At 46.2% G+C, this 23,258-nt stretch overlaps 1 protein-coding gene across 1 annotated transcript in view; it reads left to right on the top strand.

Annotated features, from left to right (window-relative positions):
• The window catches only part of LOC126537195 (gamma-aminobutyric acid receptor subunit alpha-6-like), a 55,475-nt gene extending 34,131 nt beyond the window's left edge, over positions 1-21,344 (top strand). Inside the window, exons 3-9 of the mRNA XM_050184385.2 lie at positions 3,279-3,346; positions 9,771-9,991; positions 13,455-13,537; positions 14,388-14,525; positions 15,905-16,057; positions 18,013-18,239; positions 20,276-21,344. Of these exons, the coding sequence (XP_050040342.1) occupies positions 3,279-3,346; positions 9,771-9,991; positions 13,455-13,537; positions 14,388-14,525; positions 15,905-16,057; positions 18,013-18,239; positions 20,276-20,725 (1,340 nt within the window). The 3' untranslated portion in view covers positions 20,726-21,344. The remainder of the gene's footprint in view (positions 1-3,278; positions 3,347-9,770; positions 9,992-13,454; positions 13,538-14,387; positions 14,526-15,904; positions 16,058-18,012; positions 18,240-20,275) is intronic.
• The last annotated feature ends 1,914 nt before the right edge of the window (positions 21,345-23,258 follow it).

Below are 23,258 nucleotides of genomic sequence, written 5' to 3' on the forward strand. Positions count from 1 at the left end.
AACGTAAAAGAAAGAAAAAAACAAGAAGAAAGGACAAACTGGTGCATGATCTTACACGAAATCAATAGTAAAGATGCAATTGCTCACAATGAGGAAAAGCTCTGTGGTTATGACAGTAATTTATTAGCAAATTATATTTTGATACCTGCTAGGCATAGCCTCTGCATCACCTCTTCTAGCATGCCATAATTTTGGTTAATGTCATATGGACTGATATTTTAAACTTTGAAAACCGTAATTTGTTTTTATTTTTGGCAGTTTGTGGTGAAGCTATCGAAAATGTCTGCTTTTATTCGTGTACACATAATTTTTTTTAAATGTATGTCTTTCTTTATTTCCCTAACGTGTAATGTCCTATATTTGTGCAATTCATTAGTGCTTAGAAGGGCATATTTTGAAATAAAATGCATAATGTTTTCACAAAGCTCAGGTTCTCAAGGGAAGGAATTGATTTTTATGCGTTGCATATTGCAATCACTCAGTTCAGCCCTTGGGCGCGGCCGGGCAGCCACCATTGAGGGTATGAGCCATCATAGTGGCTCATGCCCCTACACTAGAGTTTTATGCGTTGCATATTGCAATCACTCAGTTCAGCCCTTGGGCGCGGCCGGGCAGCCACCATTGACCTTTAGCGCAACCACGTGACATGACGTCACGACAGCCGGAGGAAAAGCTGGGCCCCAACTCGCGCGCAATATGCAACGCATTGTTGGCTTAACCAAGCTAAGCCTGGCCATTTTTTGTCGAGAATTTAAATGTCTGATATTTCTAAGTGGCGATCGTACCCCAGACAAGCAAACAATATTTAAATATGACTAGATCTTTGAATAATAAAGTGTATTTTTGAACCGAGCTGGAATTTGAAGATTAAGTTTCCATTGAATAACTACAACCCTTGATAACTTATAAACTTCAAATATTTAACATGAGCGTCCCAAGATAAGTGTTCATAAAAATGCACACCTAAATGTTTTATTGTGCTAACAAGACGTACGTATATTAACTCGAAACTTGATATTTAATTTACTCCCAATAGCAAAGTTTCGAGCTATAAAGATGATGTATTTATTCTGTAATATTGCGTTCAATCTCATTTGTTTCTAGCACCGGAGAAAGCTCCGCTAGCCAAGCGTTTGCCTTTTCTTTTATATTTGCTAAATTGGTATCAGTAAAAAGTATATTCGTATCATCAGCGTAGAGCACAATATCGTATGTATGTGGCGTTTGGATATGCCATTGATATACAACAAAAATTGCTAAGCTCCCATTATGGAGCCCTTTGGAACAACCGTAGTCATTACCAACCCACGCATACGGAAAGGGGTAGAGGAGGTAGCCTTTGACAGCTACAGGTGAGGGCAGCCTTATCAAGACGCAATCAGTATCCCCGCTCGAGTGTCACCTGTGGATGCTACTGGTGCGATTTAATCACGACGGTAAATGTAGGATCAGTTAGTTATATAACAGCAAATAACGCAAAGAAAAATCCTATTTGTTATCACTGCTATCACGACGATCCCAGCTCAAGCAAAGTTTCAGCCACGATTTGAGCATGATTGATTGGTTAAATACACGTTTTATTGTCACTTTTGTTCACGTGTCCGGTTGTCGTGGGGTGCCGCTTTGCATCGATACCAGCCGGAACATCAATAGCCATTATGTATGCAATAGTCAATAGAAACACATTAATAGCCTGCTATAAAAAAAAGAAATGTTGTGCAGTGCTTATTGATTGAAACGCGCTATTCGGACAGCGACGCGCTATTCGCGCTATTCGGACAGCGTCTTGAGCCACCGCTAAACACTGGGTGATTGCTGAGGGGCCGAATGCAGTCACACTGCATCCCAAAGATGCTCGCATTCGTGCGATACAAGAAGGCGTGAGCCCAAGTGTCTCCAGCGCCCATCGGTGGCAGAGAAATTGACGGCAGCCAAGCACTCCGAGTATCGCATTTCAATCGCTGAGCACCGTACGGGCCAGCTTTAGTATTTGCAGTGGAGAATGCCAAGTGCCAAGTGGCAAGCGTCACACCGGTTGCCTCTGAGATCCAGCATCGTGCAGGTGCCCGCAGGATCTTGGAGGAAATGTTCACTCGCAACCGAGTTCGCGCTGCAGCGCTTAGAAATGGCCTAGGTTGGGGTGTCTAACTCCGGCTTCCCCTCTGTAACGACACAACGATAATTCTCAAAGCGCCTGTGGACCGTTAAAATATCCTCCCATGAAAGGGGCCAACTCAAACAACTCTCAACAGGGCAAACAACTCACGAGAACGCGAGAGACAACGCTCAGATTGTTGCAAACCAATACGTTCCCGCACCCAAGGAGTCTTCATCTCACGTTCCCTACTCCATATGGCGAATAATATAAATACTGCGAACAGCTGTGAATGCACTGGCACATTTTCATAAATTGAAAACAAAATCAAGACTTACCTTCTCTGCCTCCTCCCCCCCCCCTTCCTCCCCCACCAAGAGCAGTGGGAGACGCTGCTGTCCAGCTCCCGCCTCTCGGACCATATCATGTTGGTTGAGACGGCGATCGCAGCTAAGACGGCGCATGGATTCCCGTGATGAGGGAACCACTCCTGCAAATCAAGCCATCTTTAGGCTAACTAAAGATTTTTTCTCTCTCTCTCTCTAGGATGTCCGACTGAAAATATTTTAATCTCTTGCACGTTGTGGGACTCTGCAGAGTCGCACAGTATATCTCACGCATCTACTCGACTATCACTTCGCGGATTCCAGATTACCCATCAAGCATAACGCGTCATGGAATTACTGTTACAAATCTTTCTGTCTTCATCGCTTCCCATAAATACTGTCAAAGGACGCACTCTCCGAAGATGTGTCGGTCTTGCTGGCTAATTGGTTCATACGTGAAGGAAGGTTAAAACTGCGCGAAAAAAAAAGGGAGGACAAGCGGAAGGAACACACAATACATCACAAGCGAACTGGGGTATTTTTTTGTTCCTTCAGTGGTGTACGGTGTGCCCCTCCACTTGTCCTCGTTTTTTTCGCGCAGTTTTAACCTTCCTTCAAGGTGTGTCAACTTGTTTTGAACGTGCAGCCTTCCACGAAAGTTCCAGTCCATTGCAATCGATGGAGGCAAGCACCTTTCGTGGCCTGTTTACCTTCCTCCGAGGCCGTCGCTGCAGTTTCTTAAAAATGCTTTTGGCGTGCAGCCCTCTTCCACTCTGCTTTCATTCGGAATGTTTCCACTCTAGTAAACTGATGCGGGGCCCCCTGCGAGTCTGCGTCTAATTTTGTCCCAATTTCAGGTCCCCCGACGGAGATCCTCACGGACATTCTCATCAGAAGCTTCGGACCGGTGTCGGAAAACGAGATGGTACGTTTGCGCAACTCACACCCCTATCTATATATTTTTATATATTTTACGTGTCTGGGCTTAGCTTATCTACGCCTCTGTTTACCCGCAAGCTTCAATCAGTGTTGCTTCGCACAGAAATGGCATGATAGTGATATGTAGGTATAGGAGGCTGCCGAATAATCAAGCATCTCAGGACGTTTTTGACGCCACTTCAGATGACTGGAGTAAAAGAGAAAGGGTTGTTGAATGACGAAAACGATTTAATGAAAAATCTCTAATCAATAAAAGGCAGGCAAACCATAAGGCAGGAATATGCCCAAAAAAAACACAGACAGTTTGTTCCGGTGACAAAAACGAACTGGGGCGAAATTCACTAAGCGAACTTGCGAAAAAATTTCGGCGTATCGAAAATCCTACGAGAAAAGCGGATTTAGAAAGCTAAAACTGTTCGTAAGATCAGCAAGCTTGCCATGACCTTCGCTGCAAAGACTAGCGCTGTAGTCGAAACAAGGCGTATATGTAGGGGCAGCACAGGTGCGAGCTTCAGTACTTCCGCCAATAGTAAGTGTAGGTCGATTCAATAAACCTAAACAGCAGTCGTTAATGACGACGTAAGAAGAAATTTCTACGATAGGGATGTAGCAGTCCGACGAACATAATTATGTCTATCTAACCTCAACGAGGTGGCGCACAGGGAGGCACGAGGATTAGTGTGCCGTGTACTCCCTGAAGGGGCTGGATCTCCCGCTCCTCAGTACAGGGACCAGCGGTTAACCTACAACGAAATCACCAAGCACTATTACCTAGGGCGCAGGGCATTCCCCCTGCCACATTCTAAATTAAATAGGCCACAGGCGGTTACATTAAGGCTTCTGCAGACACGTACGTACCCTAACCCGGTCATCATGAACAAAATTATTCCGGACTGCGGGGTTTCACTCTATTGTAGTAAGTGTGGGGGTTTGCTCGATTTAGAACACATGCTTTGGCGCTGCTTGGCGTTGGCCGGTGATGGTTCTCGAGGTGAAGAGTGGTAGCAGCGGATGCTGCACAGTGAAGTGCTGGCGGACCAACTCAGGGCTGCCCAGAGGGCCCGTGTGACGGCAGAGGGGCTCGGCCTCTCTGTACCGACGTGGGAGCGGCCCGCATCAGTCCCAGACTGATCCCTCAGGACCTAAATAAAGTTATTCATACCATACCATACCATCTGCACCGTTCGAGCTGACGCGAGTAAGCGTGGGAACGCGCTGTTGCAGCTGATTGGCCAGAGGCCACAGCTGATAGCCGAGTATGGGGCGTGCTTATATCTTCTTGGGCATGCTCTGATTTGTCACCTCAAAGTGCATTAAGCTGTTTCAGTGCATAATTGAATTGAGCGTGCGCTGTTGTAGAAGGCAGCAACATTCATGCTGCGCGGCGAACTTCTGCATGATATCTGATAGGCTGTGTTTCTGCACGCGCGCAATAGCTTGAATTTTCATACTCGTCATGATACGCCATTGGGGGTTAGAAAATAGAAGTGTACTGTCCGTCCCTGACAACCATCATGTTTGTCATTGATGGGTTTTGAGCACTTCTATCGTTGTATTTTTTTTTTTTCTAGTTTGAGCTTTCTTTTGCTCATAGGGCTGCGTATGATTATTTTTCCGGTGCTTTTGAGGCTATCATTCTGCATGTGAGATTAATAAAATGAATAATACGCCTAAATGTTTGTCATTATCAAAACTTTACGAGCAGTAAACAGCGCTAAACAACAGGACAAGGAGAGGGACACAGACAACAGGACCGACTAACAACTAACTGTCTTTATTCTTTCAGTCAGCATATATATATACTCCACTGCTTTCTCAGAGCACAGAATCAACAGAATTCAGCATGCGCAGGGGCGAAAATTGCAATTAATGCGATAGGAAGGCTATCTACTTCAGATAGAGAGAAATAGAGGGAAGGATTTCACATGCTTCGCCGCTATTATGAACGTAGAAAGCTTCGGAAATAAGACGTGCACGGTCATCGCTGTATTTTCACAGATACGTCACACCTTTAAAATACGGCTTGCAGCCGCATTCATTGCAATGCAGTGATAATTGACTATCTCTAGCTCATTTTTGAGCTTTATTTGAGTGTTCGCGCATGTGGTCATTGATGCACCGCCCCATTTTACCGATATAAAAACGCTTGCATGAAAGAGGAATCTTATAAACCACACAGTCACAATAGTCAGCAACAAACCTGTCTGTGCTGCTTTTTACAACTTTTTTGTTGCTTTGGTAGCCCGATTGACTTGATGGCATAGGTTACCTAACTTATTTCTGGCAGTGAACAGCGACCTAACGCTTGCCCTGTTAACAGCATTTTTGAGATTATGCGTAACCTGGTGCACATATGGTATAAGCGCAACCATTTGCCGTGAGCGATTCCCAGACTGAATAGCTGCCGATTGCTTTCTTTTAAGGCTTGTTGCGAGGCTTTCAGCGATGCTAGTTAAAAGCGGTAACAGGAAACCTGCGAGCTTCAGCCTGGCTACTTGCAATTCGAAGCTTGCGTCTACTTGGTGGTCACAAGACCTGGTGAGGGCCGCCTTCATGCAAGATCTTGCAATACCGCGCTTGACTATCTTTGAGTGCGCGGAGGAAAATGGAAGAAGGCTCTTATGAGACCGAGGAGCATAACCCCAACATACATGAATGCTTGAGAACGATAGCTTCAAGTCTATAAGAAACGCAGCTTTCCAAGAAACGCCCGGAAACGCAAGCTGTCGAATTGGAGTGTGTATGCAGATTGACCGTAAGAATATAGCCTGAACTACTTGTGCATGATGTGTGATCATGCTATCTGTTGACCGCACTTCTTTCATTTCTTCTCGCTTAATCCGAGATTCGCTTCCTCCTTACTTTCGTACGACGTGTAAATTAAATGCGCTGCCACTTAGGTTGCACCATTATCTTAGCGTAAGAACTTTTTGTCTAAGAAATTGCGTAGGAATAGCGCAGCTTAGTGAATTTCGCCCCTCTTTCTTTCAGGGGCGTAACACATTTTTTCTGTAATGAGGCCTCTTCGATGTTGTGATTTTTGTCTAAACTCATTTTCTTTTTTCTTATTTCAAAGGAATTCAGCCTACACCTTCATGAAAATACCCAATACATTTCTGGTGATATGATACATGACATATGCATTATTCGAACTATGTCCATACTTCATACTTGACAGAAGAAAAATATTCCCAATGCGTCGATGTTACTTATGTATTCAATATAACCGTGCGTGTGAAGCAATGCACTTGTAAATTGACAACCAGGTTTTATATTGTGTGAACGATGTATTGACATTTGTCCCTAAGCGCTTAGTCAGTACACTTGCGCTTACTTATCGCTTCATTGTCAGCTGTGGCTGTGAGTAGCTTTCACGTAAAGTTACACTGCAGTCACTGGAATGACCGATAGTATTGCGTGCGACGTCTGCGGCAGCGAAGCGAGCGCCGAGCATCTATTGTACCACTGTCCTACATTTCAGTCACAATGGCGGACATTCTCCAACGCACTGCGGCGATCTGTCCGTGCAGGCGCTGCTCGAACACCGTCCCCATCGCTCGTGGCCTACAAGGCATTGAAGGCACTCTTGTGTTTCTTAAAGGCGACTGGCCTGTGTGAATGTCTTCGATTGAGTGGTGCCGTCCGCGCTCGTGCGCGGATTCATGGCGTTCTTTTTTCTTGCCCCCCTCTCTCTCTCTCTCTCTCTCTCTCACACACACACTCTCTCTCTCTCTATCTCTATCTATCTATCTATCTATCTATCTATCTATCTATCTATCTATCTATCTATCTATCTATCTATCTATCTATCTATCTATCTATCTATCTATCTATCTCTCGTTTCAATCACCCAATTTCCTTCCCCCGGTGTAGGATAGCCGACATACTTTCCTGGTTAACATCCCTGCCTTCTCCCTTTCATTTCTCCTCTTCCTTCTTGCGATTGCTTCGTTAAGTGTTTGTCAAGTTTCAAGCCAAATTGACGAAGCACGAAAAGGTGCACATCAAATATGTGCGTGTTGAGTAGCGCGGACGATACACTGTCCTAGAAACAGAAAGCTAAAACTTAAGAAGCGCACAATTACGAAACATAATTGGCTTTATTTGAGCCTCATCTTCTATTCATGGTCTGTCTGCTGATACGTCTGTGAGTTTGGTTTCTTTGTAATGTTACGTGGGGCATTTAAAACGCTTTCACATCACGCCATTGTATCTGCTTGTACGTTGTCACCTAACATAATCTTCGCTTCCAAAAGGTCTGTTATCGCTGAGTAATTAAAAGGTAGTCAACGTCAAGGCTGAACCCGCCTGCTGCTATAGCTCACCACCACCACCACTAAGACTAATGAACTCTGCCACGGAACAACTCCAAACGAAATTCAAGGGAAGAAAGTTTCGAACGGAAAAAGGCATTCACGCACGCAAAGCGAAAGTGGGAAGGTATACATTGAATATATGTAAGGGATGTATCCATACACATAGGTGCGTAAGCAAGCATGCGCAAGCATTCAAAGTGCCTCCTAGCTTAAGCCGGTTGCGATGTTGCATTTCTAATGAATCAAACCTACACCGAGATAGCTCTACTTTGCACGCCAGCCGCGTTAACCGATGCTCTATGGGGCCACATTTTGTTGCAGCTTTCCGAAATCAATCAAAATATAATGAGAAACAGAACTACCGTATATATGTCAACACACATAGACGTTTTACATCTCCGCCTACAGAATCTCAAATCAAGCCACGCACACTCAAAGGGAAAATCCACTGTGAGGCAGGGCTCGTATTGCCAAAGGCCTTACACTGAAACTATTTGCGAGGGCGGCTGCCAGTCACTAGTGATATTAAACATATTAACGCGAAAGCGTTAAGGAGCTCGTGTCGCAGAAAAGCCGGTGTCGTCGGCGTCCGCGGCGTTGACCGTGAGTGATAAATCCCGGCAGGCACTTCATGAATAAAAAACAACTTTCAAGATGGGCTGGGTGGGAATCGAACCAGGGTCTCCGGAGTGTGAGACGGAGACGTTAGCACTCAGCCACGAGTTCGATGCTTCAAAGCGGTGCAAAAGCGCCTCTAGTGAATGCGGTGTTGCCTTAGAAACGAGCCGTAGGAAGTTATACTGCGGTGTATAACGGTAATTATGAACATGTAACTTACAGAAGTCGCAGTTACACGAGTAGCGAAGTGCGTTTCCGCTACATTTCTTCAGCGCTTTCCGCACACGCAGAGCCATCTTGCGGCAAACACAGAAGACCCCCTCCTCTCAATGTACGGCGCTGCCCCGACAGGTGGCGCGCCACGCGCGCATTGGGGTGTTGCGGGGACAGGTGCGAGGCGCGTCGCGTCCCGGACTCCCTCTCCCCTGACGACGTTTCTCCTTGCTCCGTCACGGGTTGCAGAATCAAGCGTCCTTCCATTCTTTAGATCCCTATCTGTCTATCTCTCTGCCCGTGCCGATCACGACGTTTGGCTGGCGTGCATCGCTTCCCCGGGGCTCCGAGACACCGAGTTCTTTGGTTTGTTCCGCTTGCTCAGGCGCACGTTTCGTTGCCGCGCCGAACGCTCCGTTGCTCGACGCTCACCGAGTCCGATGCGGGGCGCCTCGTAAGTGATCGCTGCGCCCCTTGGCGGGTCGACGGGAACGCTGTCGCGTTTCATTCTTGAAGGCGAAGCTTAAGCGTCCTCCAATTTTTATATGGCGAAGGAGGCCGACTAATGACAACTAACACCTTACGAACAAAAAGATTTGCTATTTAGACCCTAGCTTTGTAGTAGATTTGTAGTCATCAAGTGTTATTCGACTGGTTCTGCAGACGAAGCGCTTCACGCATTTGTATGATTTTTTCGTGCGCCTTGACCCAACCGGCGTCCGCAAAACATTTTTTTAAATAATTGTTGACTAACTAGCGGCAACCACAAGCAACGTATTCTGACCATATTTGGGGACCTGTGCTTCCGTATGTCACCCCGCCTAATAACCCCGTTATTAGTATTACTGCTGAATTACTTATTATCGCTGGGTTCCTATTTCAGAAGGCAATCAGGCGGGCCACCATTTCGGCCTTCATTTCCGGTGAGGTCATCTATCAGTTTAGAACCCACTCTGTGACTTAATCACTCAATATTCTAACACGGAAGAAAGGAAGGAAAATAAGAGGTGTAAGACAGAGAGGTTAACCAGATTAAGTGCACGGTTGGCTAGTCTGCAAAGGCGGAGTGGGTAAGGGTAGAAAAAGTAACAAAACAAAAGAAAATTAAAGAAAAAGGAAATTGTAACAAGGCTATTAGCCACAGACAACTATAGCAACACTTGCATGCAGCCGTTTTTCTTACTTTCTGTTGTCGTGAACAAATTTACACTCGCAATCATTCGCGTGACCATTGACAACTCTCGCACCACCTCGCTTTCACAGATGTTCTCGATGGACTGCTACTTCCGGCAGACGTGGTACGACCGCCGGCTCAGCTTCCACGGCGACATTAAGGTGCTCTCGGTTAGCTGGCAGTTTCTGGAGCTCGTATGGACGCCGGACACGTACTTCTTCAACGGCAAGAGCTCCTACCTCCACAAGGTCACCGTGCCAAACAAGTTCGTCCGCCTGTTCCCCGACGGTCGACTCATGTACTCCATGAGGTACGATCTAGAAATGTGCACCCGTGTACTGCGAAATACATTGGTGTTTCAGTTTGCAGTTTAGCAGAAGTGTCCTTCAGGCTATTCGAGATTATTTTTACCGCAAGGCCGATGCATAATTGTGTTCTTTTGGAGACGCATGTCTCGAATATGGCGCTGGACGTTGAAGCAGACATGGCTTCACTACTACTGCTAATCGGCTTCAATCTCTCAATTTAGACTTGTGTACAAACTTAAATACTTCGAAAGTTACGTAGTGTGCCTTTTTAATTAGCCACTCAACATTGCAATTTGTAGACCTAGCGTCCGCCTCTTCAGGCAATTCATTTGAAGAAAGGATATGCGGTATATGCTATATACAGTTTATTTATTTGTTTGAGCTAGAAAAGTAAAATATTTCGAACCTTAGTTATAGAAAAAGAAACTGTAGTATTAGCTTTTTGTTGTTGTTGTTTTGCTGTTATAATGCATTCAGTGCATCCAGATTTTCACCTTTTCTGTTTTCTTGCACCCGTCATCTCATCAATGTATTCTCTCATTTGTGTGCCGGTACATCTCTGATCGCATCGTCAGCCTCATAGGCCTACATCTTTTGGACCGTTGTGTGTAAAGCACAGTGCAGCCTGTCCTCGCATTTTATGTCTGAGAGTTCCCGTACACAGGATGTCTCGCATCTACCATGCACAAAGCTGTAAAAGAAGTCGGCAGCTTGGCCAGAAACACGGGCAACGATAGCAAGGTTTGACGCAAGGCTCGAGCTCCTCGCATGGTGTTCTAACTATAATGTGGGGGCGACAAATTGGCGCGTCACAGCTCACGAGGCAACGACTCGTGTGCACTAGAAACAGGGCCCTGGCGTCTCACAACGGTGGCGTCATGCGAAGCGTTGCAGCTGGCGTTGCACCTCGATGATGCGCAAGGTGTGGCGCACAGAAAACGGTCGGCTTTTTGACGGAATCGCAGACAACGATTAGAGAATCCCACCAGCCCATGAAATAAAAAGGAAAACTTTTTACGGAAGAAAATGTTTCTGAAATTGTACCCTGGAATATAAAGTTAAGAAGAACTGCAGTATGCATAAGCATGAAGTTGGTAATGGTAATTTCAATGCAAGTTCTATTGAAGGAATGTTTTGTGTCGGTAAAAAATCTGGAGCAATATTCCGTGGCCCCTTTGATGAACTAATTAATAACGGTCGCAGCAGTTTGCATGTAAAGTGCGGGTGACTGTTAAAGGAAGCAGTCAAATTTGCGGCTCTCACTTTGCTGACGTCCTAGCTGCAAGTGGCTGCGAAGGTAATGTAAGTGCACTGCACAGGTATGACCAAAGAAGTCGGAACTACTAACCCCAAGTTATCTGCTGCAAGTCTAGAAGGCTGTACTATTGCGCGAGAGAAAAATTTGGACATGCGCTGCACACCAGTGTTTCCTTTAACAGAAATGACGTAGGACAATGCTGAGGCCTCGCGTGTCTTTCACTAAAAAAAAATGAATGAAAATGGGCTTACTTTCAGTGAAGTCGTCAGCATGGCTAACAACAGTAGGCTACATCTAATGAATTCCTTCACATATTCAGTTGGAGCGCGTCAAATTAGACCAGTTTTGCTTGAATGCGATTCAATACATAGTATCAAACAATACTTGGTGTATTTTATTCATCTTTAAGCGTGTGTTTCTTTTTTCTAGGCGTGTGCCGAATTTTTCTTGGTTAGAAGCTTCTCGCTCTCATTTATTAATGGAACGCGGAAATGGCGACGCTCTAATGAGATGCGGCAACGCTACAAATGGTTAATGTTCAGTATCTCTGTACCAAAACAATATATTTACAAATATGTGAATGCTTTACAACATTTACACCTTTGCAGAAGACTATAATTTGTCAGATAATTATGGTTTAAGCGAAAAGCGTTGTCGGCTGTCTCCCTCGATAAAAAGCACGTGATACGCAGCAGCAGTGAAAACGCATCGCTATGTTTACGTCATGTGCATACTAAGGTTCTTATCTCAATAAAAGAGATCTTTTTAGAAGCCCAATATCTGACCTATCACGTCAATTGCCTCACCGCATGGCAGAGAAATAAGCAATCATGATACATATGTTAAATCCCCTTTTCCATTAATATAGGTTTGAGCCCGTTTTGTGTTTATCCAATTACCCTGACGCCAAGCCGTATTCTCTTAGGCGGAGGGCCGGACGAGTGAGAGCGCGAGTGCAGACATCTTGCGAGGCTGTTAGCATATGAAATTTACTAACGAGAACCTTCTCCATGTTAAAATATTTAAAAACAGTTTGCGTCAATATTGAAGCATTATCCTAAGAGACAGTTGCGCAACAAATTACCGTTCTGGGTGCTTCGCTTGCAAGCAGCTTCCTATAGAGGCGCTGTGAACGGTCCATACTTTGGTCTATCGTGTCTCCTCATGACAACAATAGGTATCCCGGACAATAAATTCCTATATTACAGAGCTTTGCAAAAGAAGAGAAAAAGAAAAAGAAATGCAAAGTGCTCACGGCTGAGATGGGTAGCGCTAAGATGCGAGTTGAATTCGGCTTCAATTTCTGATTAGCTTTACTTTCACCTTATAGGTGCCCGCTACGCTCCAGAACGCGGATGCACAGAAGGGAACACGACACAGCCCTGCGTCATGTTTCCGTCCATGTGTTCTTGTTCTTGAAAGCTGAAAAAGCAGTTCACAAGTTAACACTGACGTTGTAACATTTCTGTCCTGTAAAGCGTGCTTTGCTGTTTGTCGTAGTGCGGCAGGAGAAGAAGTCTTCAATGAGTAGGAACTGACAAAAAGACGTGACCGCACATTTTAAATAAACAAGTGTCTCCGTACACGAAAACGTCGTTCGTGTTCGAAGACATTCCATAAAGAAGAGATAATTAGGATTAATTTCAACGCGTACTACCGCCTACTTCCTGCTCCATTGATATTGCATAAAAATGTATATTCACTTTATGTACATAAGTCAACGCAGGATGGACCATGTGACTAGGCGTCTCTAGACTGAAGTTTCCAGTCATACATATTCAGTTTCTAGCTGTCCACGCGCAAAATTTTTGTTGTTTTCAGTAGCAGCGACCGAACAAAGGACGTCTCTGGAGCAGGGCATTTCGACAAGGGTGGCTTCTCTCGTCCAACGCTTGATGCTCTTACCAGCCTCACGAAGACAAGTTCTCTTGATTAAACGTGGGTTCCGGCGGTCTTCTTCGACAACCGTTAATTACTTCAAGTGAAAACCTTCCTGCGAATCTCTGCCTTCTTGGAAAGTGTAGCCATGTTTTATGTTGTTCTATTGCTGATGTCAAGTGCAATCCTATGCTGTACACTAAAATCAGTAGGCGTGAACGGCATGACCATGTGATGGCGTGCCCATCACACGAAGAAAGATTTTTCAGATATCCCCAGTGATGTAGGTACAGACCAACACTCCTTCGGTGAATATCATCTTCTCTCAGGCTTACCATAAAAGCAAGCTGCCCTATGCACCTCCGGAAGTACCCACTGGACATGCAGGCCTGTCCGCTGGAGATCGGAAGTTGTGAGTGCCATTTTTGTCGTTTATTCCTCTGGCCGCCTCCCTTCTCATTCTCTTTTCTGTTTTTTTTTTTTTTTTTCGCAACATACGTGCATGCATTCGTTTAGGGTTTGACTGTTCGCGAGTATTGAGCTTCTTGAAGTCTGCTGAAGGAGACGGGGCACCCACCCTATTGATCGTCACACGGTGGCAAGTGATCTTGCAATATGCACATACATAACGTATATGAGATAGTCCAATGAGACGGCGTTTCAGTTCAGTGACGCAAACACAAAGGCATATTTGGGACTTATAAGACGTGCATATTTGGGACTTATAAAAACCTTCAGAGTCGCTCGCGTATATCTTTCTGACATCTTTTCTCTACTCGTCTCTTCCATCTGTACAACAATTATCTCGTCTTATTTCACGTTTCCTATGACTGCACTATGATTTCGGTTTGTCATATCAGGCATTTCATTTATCATTCATCAAAAATGACTTTAATAGTTACTCGCTCTTCGAGTTATACAATACCATGCGTGGCCACTGCTTTCTCTTGTATTAGTATTTAAGAGTAGTATTAGTATTTAAGAGACACTAAACAATGTCGCCTGGAGGGCTGCATAACATAGTCTGCACATTTCAATATATTTCTTGTGTCATTTTTGGAATTAGTGATAAAAGTATTGACGAAGGCACTGCCGCATGTTTTGCTGAGAATCTCGTATGATGTACGTTCGCGAAAGAGAATTCCCTATATTTTGATGCATTATTGATAGATATTTATGAGCTAGCAAACAGAGCAGCACGGAAGGTCTCTCGGGGTCAGTACTCTTACTAAAATTGCTTGTTCTTACGGATTTCATTCCAGTTGCCTATTCGTCGAAAGAAGTGGTGTTCAAGTGGAAAGGTCCCGAACCGGTTGTGATATCACCCGACGTCACCTTGTCACAATATGAGTTTCTCAACATCACAGTGACCAACTTGACTACGTATGGACCCGGCGGCGGTTAGCATTTTTGTGTGTATCTCTATTTGTTGCTCCCAGTCAAACGTATCCTTCATTGTTATATAGCCAGGACGAGTAGCTTCCCAGTCATGTACTTACAGGGAATAATCTTGCAGTTAGAGTAATGTCATTTTTCTATGGCTATTTGTTCTTGCTGTGCGGGTTATGTACTAACATCATCATTGAAGCCGCCAGAATGTTGTTCTACGACGATGGTGAAAAACGGCGTGTTGTCTCAAATCGCTTATCCTTAGTAAAGTTGTGGAGTCTTTGAATAAATCAACACTTTCGTGTTCGCAACATCACGTGCATACAAGGTGTATGTTAGCCTACCTCTTAATCAATGTTTTCTGAAGCATAAAACGTGTTTAGCGAGGGTTTATTATGTGCCCTGATGCAAAGAAACGCTAACAAAAAAGGTCAAATATGGTCACACACAAAAAAAAAAAAACTTCATTTCCTTTCTTTACTCCAGGATTCCCCTAACCAACTTGGATAAATGTTAAGGCAATATGAAACTCCTATTATATTTCTTGCCATGGTGTTCCTGTAAACCAGGGCTCTATTCATAAAGCACTTCACACGCAAATGTCGCTCGTAAAAACAGGCACGGTCCAATCGTGGTAGCAAACATATTGTCCAAAGCACCCAAAGAATGCTGAAGAGTACTCGTGAAGAAAAATCTTCGGCAATTTATCCCTATGGTTTGGCTGAAAGTGATACTTAATGTATGGAACTAAAATAATTACGCTCTTCAGGGTGTTTGCTTGTCACACAGATAACACCCCTACCGTTAGGGTCTTAGAAAGATGTATAGAGGACGACAACGGAGCTCCAACCAGACGTGTGATGAGAAAACATGTAGTTGAACACAATGTAATCATTCTGACAGCTTTCCGCGCACAGAAATATTCGACAGGAGAAAATCACAGGGATAGATATGAAATTTTGTTTAATGCAATTTTTATGTCGCCCGTCACAGCTGTCATCATTTTTAATTGCAAGGAAAAGTCGGCAAACAAGATGCCATCATTGATTCCCACCACCTTACCCCTTAAACGTTAGGGTGTTAGCCATGTGACAATCGAACACCTTTTATACACCCATAAAGGTTTCAAAATCTTTAGAGTGTACTATATAAGTCAAATGCTTAAGGTGGCTGAATCAACACTGGAACATAGCTGCTTTAGAAATGACCCGTACGCAGTTGCAGAGCAGCGCAGATGTTTCTACGTGGGTAACGCAGAGGCACCATACAGAAAAGAGCCCGTGCATTCACCTACTCACTCCTTTCCACTCCCCGTTATAAAATGAGGAATACTCTAAACCGGCAGGGGGGCTAACCGGGCGTTTTCTGCATCTCTCTTTTTCCTGCGCAGAAGTACGTTCTTCACTCAAGGCTCGCTTCATCCTAAGCCGCAGACGTGGCTACTTCATCCTTCAAATTTACGCACCATGCTCCATGATCGTCGGTGCCTCCTGGGTTGCGTTCTGGATCAACCGCAGCGATGCCGCTGGCCGCGTCGCTGTAGGTCTGTCGCTTCAAGCCTTGATCCGTTTCATCATGTCTCAGTGGAGCAAGTTTCAAGGGCTCTCATCCCCAGTAACTGTTCGTTGCCTCCTCTTATTGATGCCTTGGTTGCCGCCTTAGTTGTACTCGACTTACCTTCGCTTCTCGAACATGTTTGGGGTTGCTGGGCTGCACTGTTCGCTTCGACAACAATATATTGCGGCATCCACACACCGCCATTCGTTTCACATGGAACAAAACGATGCTCAACTTATTCTGCACGAGTTCGATTAGAAGGAGTACACAGAAGTATCCACATTTCCAGGTGAAGAAGTACAGACTTGCTGCACAAGGTGCGTGCTCGTCCTGCACAGGCACCAACACTGGACTATGTGATGATAGCTAACGGTCACGCTCCTATCAGGATGTTATTAGCGTGTGGGTTGGATCGGTGAATCTTGGTAAGTAGCGATGGCACTATAGTAGAAATTGCAGATTTGATCAGAAAAGAAATGAGATTACTGTAGGTGTGAAACGATAGGCACAGCAGACTTGTATAGGAAAATGACGGTGCACTCAGACGGCGACACGTCACCAAATGCGTAACCCGCTGCAGCCATAGCACCTTCTATGGCACCGCCAAGATTACACCGATTTCCTCGTGATGATCTAGACAGTGTATGTACAATCGAACGATCGTCTACATATTTTTGCGCGGTTCAGTTTTAGACGGCCGTTCATGGTGAAGTAGTAGTGTCAAATTGGCGTACGCTATATTTTCTTAGTTTTCGACCCCTAACCTTTCGAACACGTTTTCTGACCTGGTACGTGCCGTGCTAGGTGAACTCGCCTCTTTAAGGTACTCACTGTGTTATGGATTCCTGCTTCAGATAACTCTAAACACACGTTGGCTCGCAAAGCTTTCTACTGCGTCGTTGTTCGCTTGCAGCGCAACACCGCAAAGACGAAACAAAAATTTGCGCTTGTGTCGTAAGTAAGGTAATCGGTCTCAAAGTGCAGCAGTTTGCCACCTTCCCCAAGCAGTTTGCTAATTTTCACATCGAGTGTTTGCTATTGAAAGCATATACGTGCTCAGCTTCTGCATTCTCTTCGCTGAAACTAGCCGTTGTGGAACACTCAGCGTGCAACAAAAATAGAAAGTACGTCAAACGCTAGGTAATGCATTTATTCATACAAACGTACGTCAGTACAAATGGAGCAGTTTAGCACGATATCTTTATATTCTACGTAAAATAGGTTCCAAACAATCTCTGGCATTTTGTGGCATAAAGAAAAAAGAAAAGCAGGGAACAGAATTCGTCATCCGTTATAAGGCAAAATTGCAAAGGAACCCGCATCTTCATAGTCTGGCAGGTAGCTGCACTTCTGACCACAGCATTCAGACAGCACTCTGATGGGTCCTCCAGGAGGTCGCCACCCAACGCAAGCAGGCGAACAGAGGAGTGTATGAAAAGTTGTTACGACAACGTAGACGAAGTGTGTTAAGCGCAAGATGGTGACTAATTTGTCACAACATTTAGTGGCAGTAATAATAAAGAAAGATGATTGCGGACAATGATCGAGGCACAATGTATTCCTTCGACGAGGGGAATCATCGGCACTTGTCTGAAAACAATCAGAGTACTCCGCCAGGCTTAGCATGCACCTCGAACTGTGCAGGACATGTCTGCAGCAAGATAAAAACATCGTCTTGCACTCGGCGAAAATAATGCATTACAGATACCGAGAGACGAGAGCAGCAAATGGGAACCTGTCGGCCAGTGGCCTATAGGTCTACTTGAAGTCTTACGAGAAGCGATGTGTTCGATTTGCCTCCACTTAATGTGTAGACTCTGCGGACGTGTGTTAGTTGCATATGTGCAATTTTGGTTATCGTAACTTGTCGGAAGCAGGGACACTTCACTGCTGCCGAAATGTCATTTCCTTTTCTCGGGCACTCACGCTCGAACGACGCAGGCGCCACCACAGTGCTGACACTGGTGACGATGGGCTTCGGGGGCCGTGCGTCGCTCCCCAAGGTGGACTACGCGACGGCGCTCGACTGGTTCATCATCATGTGCTTCACCTTCGTGTTCACGGCACTTGTCGAGTACGCATGCGTCAACTACATCGAGCGCTTCCTCCTCAACCGCGAGCGCAAGCGACTCGAAGCCCTCGCTCAGAAGGAGGAGCGTCGGGACCTTGCTAAGGCAATCAATAATTGCTTTCTTTCCTGTTCTCATAGTTTGTGTCAGCCGTCGGCTCAAGCTAACGTATAAAACGAGTTGGTCTGGCAGAATCGCCTACAGCGGCATTTATGCGTGCACCTATGCTTCTTCATACCCTGAGTGAAGTGCTTACTGTTGCATAATTTGTTAATTCCTGTCCACCTTAAAAAAAAAAGAACATTGCTGTTTAACATCCTAAAGTAACTCAGGTAGTCATGAGGATGCCATAGTGGAAGGCCGTGAATTAAATTTGACCACCTTGGGCTCCTTAACGTGCACCTAAAACACGATACACGAGCATTCTGAATTCCAGCCCTTTTACAATGCGGCAGCCGCGCCTGGGAATCGCACGATGCCGTAGTCATACAGCCAACGCAGGGACTATAGGTGAACTAGGTGTTGGTCGTGTTGCAGGCACACGTTAAATAACTTTAGCTGTATCATCTGGAGTCGCAACGCCTAGATCTGGTCACTTGGCCACTCACTCACTCACTCACTCACTCACTCACTCACTCACTCACTCACTCACTCACTCACTCACTCACTCACTCACTCACTCACTCACTCGCTCACTCACTCACTCACTCACTCACTCACTGAGGTTTAAAGCTTGGTAGCTATTTTGCCAAAAAAAGCTATCAAAGAGAAAGAGAGAGAGAGAGAAGCAGAGAGAGAAAGGTTGCATAGAAACGCAGGGAGGTTAACCAGAGGCAGGTCCGGTCGGCGACACGCATTCATGTCAAGTACTGCTACAATTTGGTACAAGAACACATTGCCCACTTATAAACTGCTTACAACGGGACGACGTCCCGGGGTCGGGGTACCCGACCGAACGGTCAGAGCCGCCAGCGCGTATTCTGAGCGCAGCGTATAAGCAGTTGTATAAACCTCGTGCGTTCGCCATAATGGCAGATCGGATATTTTGCACGGCGCTTTGCCGGCGGCGTGACATGAATAATACGACGGCGATGGCCGCCAACCGTAAAAAGAAAAAAAAAGAAAAAAGAAGGGAGGAAGAGGTGTGGTAGAGAAGCGAACGAGGCCTGTCCCTTCCACATTTGCATAGCGTGTTCGAAGCTCTTACCTTTTGTTATATTCCTCGCAGTTATTAATGACCTAGCTTAGGTAGCAGAGCACTAATTAGCAGAGGATATAAATGAAGTGCGCGGAAAACCCTGCTTCTTCAACCTGGTGCAAATTTTATCACGAACATTGTCCGGGCCCCGAGGCCGCTCCTTGGATCAATGCAATCAAAGTCATTTCAATTGTGTCGCGGTGCGTGTTCTGGTGCCAGCAGGCCTGTCTGTAGCTATGAGACGCGAGCAGGAGGAACTAACATTTATTAGTTACGAAGGCACTAGGCCCCAGACCACGCCTCCATGGTTCACACATCCTGTCCCATGCAGTGCCCTCTTGGTATGCGGCACCAAAAGTGGTGACCATGCTTTTTCCAGCGCTCGTATGGAGACAGCTTCTGAATATCTTTGCGCCCTGTTCGAACACCCCGTCAGTCAAGGTAGTGTACCTTAGATTCAAGTGAACGCTTGGATGGGCAGACCGTTCCTGCTTGAAACACGGTGTGGTCAACACGTGCCAACATGGTGGGCTAGCGAGAATGAGGAAAAGCATCTTTAACAGAGGTTTCGCCCCCTTACCACCCTCCCCAAGTCACCCAACGTTGTGTATCAAGACAGCCGCAGAAAGCAGTTTGGATCCTGCAGGTGTTTCTATCGACACTATTTCTGTCTCTCTTTCATCGTGTACTTGATCTCTGAAGAGAAAAAGCCAAGGGCAAGATTTGGTGCTCATCGTAACTTTGACACTGTAAATCACGTCGTGAAGAATACGAAGCCCCCGTAGCTCTAGTTCATCCCTTTAATCCTTGTTCCCTTCCTTTCTTTTATTTTTTTCCATGGTTCCCGCCCTCTGGTTTTCTGGGCCAACTTCGATGGAGCCACATCACAATGCGTGCCATTTACACGAATTTGCGCCTTTTTCGTCCTCGGCAGGAGCTCAAAGAACTTGGCCAGGAGGAAACGGCGGACAACGCGGCGTCCGACGCGGAAAACATCCGGCTCCGTCTCGAGCAGGCCGAGGAGGAAGTGGCGGCAGCGGCGGGAGCGGAAGACGCCTCCACGCGGCCAAACCGCCTCCGTCGCGGGGCCCCCGCACTGGGCCTGGCGCGATTCGGCTTCCGCTGGTGGGGCCCCAAGCAGCGGCTGGGGGACAGCCACCCGGACACGGCGTACGCGCGCTGCAGTCGTGGCGTCGACGGCCCCGCACCGTCCGCATCATCCTCGAGGGAGCAGCGCCTCACTCCGAGTGAAGTGGCCGGTGAATTGGACGCCTGGGCGCGCATTATCTTTCCTCTCACGTTCACGGCGCTCAAAGTCATGTACTGGACGCTGTTCCTCTACTTCGTGGACGACGAAATCTCCGAGGAGCCGCCTTCGCAAAACTGAATCTCTCTATTTCCCCCCCCCCCTTTCTCCGTCTCTCTCTCTCTCTCTCACCTTTCCTTCTTTTTACTTCTTTTTTATTCATCTGTAAGAGATGCCCACCGCCCGCCTTAAGGCGCCTTCTCTCTCCTGTTAAACGTTCTTCTTACGAGGACGCTGTGCGCCACGCTTGCTCTCCGAGTCTGTCACTCTACGTGACAGCTGACTCCTCTGTGTGCGTGGTCCCGTGCGAATCGGTGTTTTCTTTTCCCTGTGGCGTTAAACTGTAGTGCGGCCTGTGCTGCCACGATGCTGTCGGCGTGCGCCGCCGCACGTGCTGGGAGTTCGTGATCACGCGACGAACAGTGTTCCCGTGAGGAACGCCGCGCGCACTCACGTCCCTTTCGGGAAACAACGAACCGCTGGGAGAAGACGAAGGAGAGGATTGGAGAACGGAAGCGTTCAGCGCCGACTTGTGATCTTAAGTCACTGCCATCATACTCGGAAACCGGCTACGTTTCCTTTTTTCTTTGAGCATTGGTGCGCTGACAGCTTCACAATTGGATTTTCCTATCGAACGTGGCTCCCCGCATTGATGGAAGAAAACAATGCCACGTGGATCCAATGCAAGTGTTGTATTGTGCGAATGGCGGTCTTTCTTACACAGTAACTACACAGACCTACAGCGGCGTACTTTCAGCGTTGCGTCAGCCGGCGTAGGAGCGCCAATATTACGCTTACGGTTTTAGTGCGCGTAGTGTAGGTCGCTTCGTTTGGTCAGCAAGTGAAGCGGAATAAACAGTAGCACGTGCATCGGCCATGACAGAAGCGCGGTTATTGCGGCGGGGCGTGAAGTGAGCGCGGCCACGCCGGACGGCGCAACGCCGAAAGTACGTCGAAAATATGCTGTATGTGGTTGCCCCTCCTAGGCACTCAGTGGAAGGCGAAATCGTCGTTGACGGTTGAAGTATCAATCGGTTGGTACTCGTGAGCGCCAGGTAATAACGCCACAAGGCCACCACGCCGTTTCAAACAAGTGTTTTTATCTTTAATCGGTTCCATGGCATGCGCCGCCAACTTACTAGTTCGCTGTACTCATTACAAGCGTGCGCGTCGCGCAGATAGTCGCGCAGGCACTCTTTGTACTCGTGTGCAGGGGTATCTACTGTAGCGTTATCAGTACTATATATCAACCTAACGTGGCACTGGGGTAGAGGCTTGGAGCCGTGCTCTGGCCATTCAAGACTGCTCTCTAGACTGTGCTCAAGACTGGGCAAACAATGTTCTGACGCGGAGGAAGAGGTGGCGGAAAGACACGCGCACTCGCGCGATTGCACTCTCGACTCGCAGACGCCGGCAGCAACTTCCACTCCAGTGACAAATTACTTTATAAGAATATGTAGGGCAAAATGTGGCACTGCAATCGTTCGTCCACCACGGAAACTGTGAGTAGTATACGAGGTTTTGTACTGCTGGTTTAGCGGCTATGTTGGGAAAGTGCTTTCGGCGTTTCTTTTGTTGTCATTCAAGGCTGAATTATGCTGTGTACTTCCATTGCAACATTTGCTCTCTGCTCTTCATTCTTTACCGTTCACAAGTCAACAAATTTATGAAAACCTTTCTCAGAATAAATAAATCAATATTGTACAGAAGATATACCCTACGCAGTTGCAAGTTACCTGAAAGCGGATTTCTTGATATAGCCCCATGGCGTATAATAGTGATATAACGAATTTGTAATGGCGAAGTGCTTCCGAGAATGCCAATATAAGAAGCAAAGAAAGGCGATCGAGGCATGAACAACGTACTTCAGACAACTGCACATCACCCAACTGCGCATCTTTGTTCACTGCACATCGTTTCTATGCGGTCGTCAACACATCCTATTGCCCGAATGGAAGCAGTCTTCTCGCACGCGCTCTAACCAACATGAGCAGCTGACGCCAGTTGCAGAACGAAACCTTTACTTCTTATCAACCTACTCTTCTCTGGCATAAAGTTATCCTTGAGGCCGTCTGACAGCCCCGTCCGCGGAATCATCTTCCTTACCAGCTCGGTTCGTAAGAACATGATAATGCCGGTTTCTGATTACGTAACGCTAGTGCTACTTAAATATTCTATTTTCGAAGGCAATGTATTCTTTGGCGACGTCAGATCGATCAGGGTGTCACGAGATCTGTGTACCTAGCGTCCACTTACTGACTGCTTTCGCCAAAATACGGCAATTTGAGGCTTTCTGCAGCACTTAGGACAACGAAAAAGACGTCAAAATGAAGCTTGAAACAAACAAACAAAAAAAAAAAGATGCAGCAACTTATCATAGAGATATCGTACGGAGCAGTTATAATGCGTAATTAGTGCAAAGAGGCCGAAATGAAGCACAGATGCGGTCGCTCAAACTGCGCGGGCCTAGAACCGGAACGGAAATCCCGAATGTAGTGCAGTCTTAAAACAAACAAAGTAGAATAAAATGGTTCTATGTAAGAGTAAACCACACGATACTCTAATGCCTCTCAAGAGACCTTGTCTTTCTTTGATGTCAGCCACTGTTGAGCCA

This window comes from Dermacentor andersoni, chromosome 4 (assembly GCF_023375885.2).
Source record: "Dermacentor andersoni chromosome 4, qqDerAnde1_hic_scaffold, whole genome shotgun sequence".
Taxonomy (NCBI): domain Eukaryota; kingdom Metazoa; phylum Arthropoda; class Arachnida; order Ixodida; family Ixodidae; genus Dermacentor; species Dermacentor andersoni.